Below are 8,703 nucleotides of genomic sequence, written 5' to 3'. Positions count from 1 at the left end.
CATGAGAGGCAGACTACAAAGCTGCACGTGCATGAGGAGGTAAAATCACGGCTCCCCACACACAGATTAAAAGAAGAAAGTACTACGATGAAAGTGTTGTATAAATTTAAAATATTATTCATGCCTTTAATATTATATTGTCCTTTCATTTAAAAAGACAAAAAGCTCCCTGGCAACCTCAGTGTCCAGAGAAGCCATTTTACTAGGCTTTTAGCATTACAAAGCATGATCCCAAATACTTTGGTCCTAGCATGAACTGCTCTCTCCCTGCAGTTAACTAGACTAATGCCTCTCTTAAAATGAGGTTTACAAGCCTATTTAAAGGGTAATAACATACTGCTTTTCTGGGATGAGACTTTCATGCTGATGAAGGCTCTAGTATGTCTCCAAAGTAAATGATCAGGCTCGGCTCACCTCACTGGATGCAAAACGAGTCTGGGCTTTTAGTCACTAATATAAGACAGGGCGGGGGAGCCCCCACCCGCTGAGGGGCTGCCCCGTGTGGTGCACATGCACCAGAAGTGTCAGAATTGTGTGGAAGCAGATGGTGGCAGAGTGGGGAGGAATGTGCTAGAAGCGGCCACAAAGGAGGAAAACTGTGGCGGCCTCATCTTTCCTTCTCCCCTTCCTCTACTGGCATTTCTGCAGTAAGACAGGTTGTTTGTCTCATAAGAAATCATGCTGCTATCTCATATATTCTCATTTATAGTCCTGGTATTAACTTACAGATATTTTCCATGTTAGAAACAACAAAATAAGTTGAGCCTATTATCTATTATTCTATGATGTTTATGCTCAGTGTGTACGGTTGGGGGGAGGATAAAGGATACTCTGTGGATTCTAACCAATTCTTCCTATTTCCTTGGTTATTTGTTTGTCACAATCACCTCCTGAACACCATCACTCCCGTCACCTCGGATTAGAGTTTTCCTACTTGAGTTTCAAGAGCAGTAAGAGTTTTCATCCAGGGCCATTAGAACAAAGAAACCTGAAAAGAACTCTGAGTTGCCTACTAACTCTCCCTATGGAGGTTCACGACATACATCCACCATGGAAAGCTCTGCATGTAAATGAGGTGAAAAGGAGAGTTATTTAATATGACTTTATGGTTACATAAAGCAACACGTGCTCAGAAGATGTCTTCCCCTCTTGAGCATGCATTATGTTTTAGTCCTTATTAATAGTTGGTCTGTCCTTTGCACAGACTCCTAAGGGGATGGTTGCCCTTTGATGTTCTCCTTATCTTCTGCAACCTGTAGATGCAGAGAGTAATCCATGAGATCTGGGCGAGAATCACATGTCTAACTTTTATGCTACCACCCTGTGCCATTCAGAACAGTAGCCACAAGCCACTTGTAGCTATTTACATTGGACTGGACAAAAAGTTTGTTTGTTGGCACAGAAAAAAAGATGGTGCAGAAAAACCCAAATAAACTTTTCTGGCCAACCAAATATTTAAATTATTTAATTGTTATTAAAATTAAAAATTCAGTTCCTCAGGGGCACCAGCTGCATTTCAAGTGCCCGCATCACATATGGTTGTGGCTACCATTTCGGTCACAGCAGAAGCAGAAATTTCTGTCTGACCTTGTTGCTGCTGTCAGTCATATAAGGAATCCTCTTAGCCTTCTTCTCATATCATCTTCCACATCCCCCATGAGCCTGTGAATTTCTCTGAAAGCATGGATGGGGTTGTGTGACCTCTGATACCCAGCCCCTAGTCCAGGGCACTTTAGGGAAGGTCACTCACAAAATATTTGCCAATAATATGGATGATCCCTTCTCTTTGCTCCTACAGCATGTGACTACTTGGGTCAATGCTATAGCACACTCCCCTCCCCCAAACCCCACCAATTTTTATAATTGGTTTTCATTAATTTTAAAACCAACACACACACACACACAAAACTGAGAAAAGATAATAAAACTCAACAGGCAATACTCTCACCTGTAGACAACCACTCAAAATTCTGTAACATTTTCATCCATTTAACAAATAGATATTTTTATGTACTGAGGTATAATTTACATGTAGTATAATTCACCATTTTCATCTAACATGTGTATGATGTATGTAATCACCACTATAATCAAGATATAGAACATTTCTATCAGCCTCCAAAAGTCCCATCTCCTGCTTCTTCATAATCAAACTTCTCTTCTTGCCTCCTCCTCTGGCAGTCACTGGTCTGATCTCTGTTCGGTAATTTTGACTTTTCAGGAAGATCATATAACTAGCCTTGTCTAAGTGGCTTTTTCTGTCTCACTTCTTCCACTTAGCACAATGCTTTTTAGATTCACCCATGTTGTTGCAAATATCTTTTCCTTTCTTTTATTGCTGATTAATATTTTATTCTATGGCTATGCCACTGTTTATCCCTTCTACACTTGGTGGACTTTGTGGTTGTTTCTGACTTTGGGCAATTATAGAATAGAGCTGTTATAAAAATTTACACACATGTTTTTATGGGTACATATGTTTTCATTTCTCTTAGGAAAATTTCAAGGAATTCGATTGTTAGTCATGTAATAAGTATATGTTTAATTTTATAAGAAACACCAGACCTGGCCTTGCCAGTTTGTATTCCCACCAGCCAGGTATGAGATCTTCACTATGATACTATATTTTCCATTTTTCTTGGATGAATCATTCTAATACATATGTGATGTAGCTCATTGTGGTTTTAATTTGCATTTCCTTAATAATTAATGATGTGGAGCATCTTTATATTTTGTCAATATCTCTATTTGCAGAGTTTCTGTTTGAATCTTTTCCCCATTTTTAAATGGGTTTTTTTGTACTCCTTTTATCGAGGCGTGCTGCGATTCATGGGGTTGCAAAGAGTCGGACACGACTGAGCGACCAAACTGAACTGAAGAGTTCTTTATATAGTCTAGATGCCAGTATTGACAGAAATGTATTCTACCAATATTTTCTCACAGTTTGGGGCTGGTCTTCACTTCCTTAACAATATCTTATAAAGAGAGGACATTTTTAATTGTGTGGAAGAACAAAGAGACATTTCTAACTATCGGCAATATGCTGAGCTTTGATCAGCACTGGAAATATAATAACGCCTCAGCTTACATTTGTACTTTTTCTTTTTAGCAAAATAGGCATCTGTTGGTTTACAGCCTCCTTTTTCACTGTCATATCATGACTATTTTCCACATCATTAAATATTATTCAAAAACAGGATAATGTATACATAGTACTCTCATGGATATTTCTTAATTTATTTAACTATCCCTCTCTATTTTGGGGGTACTTGGGCTTCCCTGGTAGCTCAGTTGGTAAATAATCCACCTGCAATGCAGGCGACCCCAGTTCTATTCCTTGGTTGTGACAATCTGCTGGAGAAGGGATAGGCTACCCACTCCAGGATTCTGGCCTGGAGAATTCCATGGACAGGAGCCTGGCAGACTACAGTCCATGAGGCTGCAAAGAGTCGGACACGACTCTGTGACTTTCACTTTCAAAAAATAAGAGAGAGAAATATATGATTACCACCCTTTGCAGAAATCTCTGTGAATATCCTCAATTATTTTCTTAGTATGAATGCTTACAGTTGCAAAGACTGAGACAAAGACACAACACTTTGTTTCCTAATTGCCTCTGAAGAAAGACAGCTGATGTCTTGAAGATCTCATCTTGCCCTCTTTGTCATGCCAGTACACAACAGAGAGCCTGTCACATTGTAAGTGCATCGCACATACTTGGTGGATAAATAAATAGTTGGAGAGAAAAAGAATTCCCCTGAGCTTGATCCTTTCCCCTTCCTCCTGTGAAAGAAAGTAAGAGTACCCTTCACCTCTCAGATGAAGGGAATAAGAAGAAAGCATTCTTCTAAGAGAGAACTGGTCAAAGAGATGTAGGTTCCCAGAAAAGCTAGGTGCTAAGCCCTGTTGCTGCTCAGCAAAGCCCTTAAGGGGCCCCACCCCCAGCCCATATAAAGCCAGGGTGCAGTGGGGCGGCTGCAGCAGCTGGCACTCAGCCTCCAGAGCACCGGCACTGCCACTGGCCTTGGCACACACTATGGCAAATGAAGTGCAAGTCCAGCTCTCCCCACTGAAAGGGGGGCATCCTCCTGCAGGTAGGCTGCCCACCCACCCTCTGCCCTGCAGATAGCAAGGCCCCACTGCTGCTGCCCCTGCCCTGCTTCCATCAGTGCCTTCAACAGAGGTACCCCAAGAGAGCCAAGGCTCTGTCTCCCGTGTTAGTTTAACTTCCTGCAAACTGATTTCCTCTTCTGTCTTTGACCCTTTTAGGCTTATGTATAAAAACCACCTGGGGACTTAACAGGCCCCGGTTTGGTTGAATTAAAGCCTAATGTTCTATGAGAGCACAAGGGATTGGGCACTGGTGGAAAGGAACAGGTGGAGAGCTTGGATCTTCCCTCTCTGGCTGTAGGTTTGTAACGACCAGTCCACACTCAAGAGGTGATTTCCTACTCATGGAAACCTTCCTCCCTAGAGGTTCCAGCTTCTAGACTCAGTCTCCCCAAGACGCCTACACATTATCTGACTTGGTGCCCAGGCAAACCAGCTTCTGCACAGAAGACAGGAATGCAGTTTCTCTCGCCCTCCTCAGGTGTGGGGTTGGCAGTGTTATCAGTAATCTCTTTTGTCTGTCACCAAGCTGAGGAGCACTTTTTTTTTTAATTTTATTTTATTTTTTAACTTTACAATATTGTATTGGTTTTGCCATATGTCGAAATGTACGAGGAGCACTTTTAAAAAAGGATACAGGCCTGGCAGAGGCTGACTGGAAAAGGTAGCTATTGAAGTATTTTACAAAGGATCCACAGTTCTATTTTTTTTTTAAGTATGCTATTTATATCAATTCTCTGGAATATGGAAATTATTTTTATTGTACTTAACCATATGTTCATATAGATTGGCTGAGGCACTCAGGCCTATTTTTAGCCAGTTTGATGTTCTTTCTACTGTCTTTCTCTTTTTTTCCTTGAGAATGATCTCACGAGCTCAACTGCTTTGTTCTTGCCTTTCTCCAAATAACCAAATTTATTTGTTGGTATCATTCTTTGGCTCTTCTAAGCCAAGGTTGTTTCAGTCATCTTTGCTGCAGAGGACAATGGCAGGTATAACCTTCACAAAGCATCAAAAGCTGACACAAGGCTCAGTGGCTTTCTGGTGGGCAGCCCAGCCAAAAAAGAGTCAGAATTTTTACACTAATTCTGAGTTTACACGTCTTGGCACCCTGTCATGGTCTCTTGTGGCAGACTCCTGACTTTTTATATTTGTCATTGGATTTAAGAATAATTAACATTATCTACATGTAAAGTTAATGATGCTAACTAATGATCAAGAACTATTGATGTCAATTATTAGAAGCTTGTGAAAGTGAAAGTGAAATCGCTCAGTTGTGTGTGACTCTTTGCATCTATAGCCTACCAGGCTCCTCTGTCCATGGGATTTTCCAGGCAAGAATACTGGAGTGGGTTGCCATTTCCTTCTCCATGGATAGCCTCCTGGCCCAGGGATTGAACCCGGGTCTCCCTCATTGTAGACAGACGCTTTACAGTCTGAGCCACCAGGAAGTCCTACCTGGAAGGACTAATTTAGAAGTTTCTACCTAAGGACAAAAGAAGACATCATTCTCTTCCTGCAGCTTCCATCCCAATCCTTCATAAAACAGTTCAGCTAATGCCTGATTTGCTAAATGACATTTATACACAAAGAACACAGAGATAAACTCAAGCAAATAAAAATGTGAATGAAACCACCAGGAACTTTTTGTCCCCACTGCTAATGATTGCTAATTACTCTGTGTACATAGCACACCATGACGCCATCAAGCATGTCACAATGCCTCTGGCATGACAATTAATTATTATGAACTGTGACACTTCAGATAAGAGGTTTGGGATAATTAGAATGGAGATGAAGGCAGACTTTTGCCTCCCCGCTGAGAACAAGGGAACAAGAAAGCCTCATCCTTCAGCTTGTCTATTACATAGTTTAACTCTGAACCAGATTGCTAACCACACAAAATTTTATTTATAGAACAAAAATAATTCATTGCCAGAATTCCATTCAATTTCACCTGAGTTTTATAAGCAATAGATAGGCCCCAGAAAGTAGGATGCAGACATGATAAGGTGGAAAGGTCTGACATGGCCTTTGGAACCAGTCAGTCCTAGAATAAAACCCTGCCTCCCTTCCACATCGCTGAGCCTCAGTTTTCTTATCTCTAAAACAGGAGGGGGTGTGCATGCATGCTCAGTCATGTCTGACTCTTTGTGGCCCCATGGACTGTAGCCCACCAGATTCCTCTGTCCATGGAAGCGGTAATAAATAACATTGATATTGTAAGGTTGTTATGACTGTTAAAAGAGATAACCTGTGTAAGGTACCCAGACATGAATGTTAATCCCTGTAAAGTACAGGCCTGGGAAAACACATAGCTGTCACAAAAAATGATTTTCTTCCATGGCAAGACCTCCTGATGTTTGAGGGAGGCATTAGAAACTACTGCAATCATCAGAACAGAAGGAAATTGCAATGGGAAAGAACCATGTGCCTGCCCCATCACAGTTAAAAGTGAAACCACTCAAAAGTCAGCCAGCTGTAACTCTTTCCCACCTACGCGGCAAGTGTGTAGTGGTTTTTTCTTTCATGTATGTTGTATAATATATGGCACCTCTGTGAGCCCTGCTTATTTATGTTGTGAAACAAGACTACATTAAACATGAGGTGGCCTGGGCTCTAGGAAGCTTAGCTTTTGGTTTTCTGCTGTTTTGATTTGCTTCACTCTCAGTTTTATAAGACCTCCATTACATGAACAGCCGAAATTGTGCGAGTAGGAAGTAATCTAAGGAAGCTAAGGGCATACATATTGAATGAGAAAGAGCAGCATTCATGAGTTTTCTGTATCCCTCACACTTTTTTATTTGGCGTAAGACAAACGAATCAGAGCCATCAAAGGGGCCACTGCTGAACCCCCAGAGAAAATCGTTTACTGACTCATTCAAGAGAGAGGGAAGTCTAGGGAATGTATCCCCCGCATGAGTGAGTGTGTAGTCACTAAGTCATGTCTGACTCTTATAACTCCATGGACTGTAGCCCACCAGGCTCCTCTATCCATGGGATTCTCCAGGCACCTCTGTACAGGGGATTTCCCAGGCAAGAATATTGGAATAGTTTGCCATTTCCTCCTCCAGGAAATCTTCCCAACCCAGGGATTGAACCCCAGTCTCCTGCATTGCAGACAGATTCTTTACCATCTGAGCTACCAGGGAAGCTCCGTGTATCCCCTAGGGTTAAATTAATGCAGAAAAGGGGGAAGAAATCATAGTTGCAGAAGGGCCAGTATGATTTTTTTTTAAAGCAAACACTAGAGGTTTAATTCTATCGACTCTATTCTGTTCATGTCAACTTCTGGGAGTTGATTTGTGAGGTTTGACAGAGAGGTTTGTGAGACCACTACCCCACACGCACAGCACGGGGTTTGATGACAATAACAGCTGCTTTTCACTTAACCCTGTGTGCTGGCACTCCACGGAGCCTTCTAGACACGAAATCAACCCTGCAGACCAATGATGCTCCCACATCCCTGTTTCACAGAGGAGCACGCTGAAAGTTAGCAAGGTCGAGGGATATGCTCAGCACCACACAGCTGGAGAGCAGGGGTGCAGAGATGGACAGTCAGGTGGACCCATGCCAAGCCCTCTCTCCTTGCTTCACAAGCTATTCCTCATGCGGCTCTTTTGATGGATAGTTTAGAATTTACCAAAAACTCAACTGTGAAAGCAAAGAAAGTGTTTTGCAAACATCTGACTTTTCAAGTAAAATGTTCAAATGAAAGTTCTAAGTCACAAGGCAGAGTTTGCCCAAACCTTCATGGTGGTCATCTTGTTCACACATGTTCTCCACTGATTATTGAAGGAAAGAAGCTCAATTTTTCTTGGAGGTTTGTCTTTCTTTATCTTAACCACCCTCTACCAAACAAGATGCAAAATGCTTGAAAAATCTTAATTGGAAAATTATTGTATAGCATTCTAAACTCGAGGGTCCACTTTTGAAAACTACAAAATCCATAAACTACAAAAGTGACCACAAAAGTATGGCACCTAGTCATAGATGGGAAATCAAAGTTTTGTTTTCTCCACATCATTGTAGGTTTTCTAATGAAACTATTAAAAAACATCAGCTCTCTCACATTCTTTAAAAATCTCTAGTTCATTTTGCTTATTAAAAGGACCTGCAGTCTTGTATTTGAATATATTTGTATTCAAATCCTGTTAAAATATTAAATCAGTTCATTTTGTACTTTGCCCAATTCTAGTTGGTTGTTCTACAAAGGTTCAAAAGGCAATATAGTCCCAAACATGGAATTACATGAATAATTACAAATTTAATTGACCTAATTTAGTTATAGTGAGACTTTGAGGTCCCATGAGTTAGACCAACTAGTTTAAACAAAACTGGCAGGAATCTGATTGCAAATGTTGGTTGCAAATGTTTTTTTTTAGTGGCTTGTTTAGGGAATTGCTTGGTGGTCCAGTGGTTAGAACTCTGAGCGTTCACTGCTGAGGTTGTGGGCTCAATTCCTGGTTGGGGAACTAAGTTCCAGCAAGCCACACTGCTGCTGCTGCTGCTAAGTTGCTTCAGTCGTGTCTGACTCTGTGCGACCCCATAGATGGCAGCCCAACAGGCTCCCCCATCCCTGGGATTCTCCAG

At 41.4% G+C, this 8,703-nt stretch overlaps 1 protein-coding gene across 1 annotated transcript in view; it reads left to right on the top strand.

Moving 5' to 3' along the window:
- The first annotated feature begins 3,976 nt into the window (after window positions 1–3,976).
- DAPL1 (death associated protein-like 1) overlaps window positions 3,977–8,703 on the top strand; it is a 26,527-nt gene continuing 21,800 nt past the window's right edge. Inside the window, exon 1 of the mRNA XM_010859005.1 lies at window positions 3,977–4,094. Within this exon, the coding sequence (XP_010857307.1) occupies window positions 4,037–4,094 (58 nt within the window). The 5' untranslated portion in view covers window positions 3,977–4,036. The remainder of the gene's footprint in view (window positions 4,095–8,703) is intronic.

The sequence above is a fragment of the Bison bison genome, unplaced genomic scaffold (genome assembly GCF_000754665.1).
Source record: "Bison bison bison isolate TAMUID 2011002044 unplaced genomic scaffold, Bison_UMD1.0 scf7180017864452, whole genome shotgun sequence".
In the NCBI taxonomy this organism is placed as follows: domain Eukaryota; kingdom Metazoa; phylum Chordata; class Mammalia; order Artiodactyla; family Bovidae; genus Bison; species Bison bison.
The sequence above is the reverse complement of the archived record's forward strand: the minus strand, read 5'-3'. Positions and strand labels throughout refer to the sequence as shown.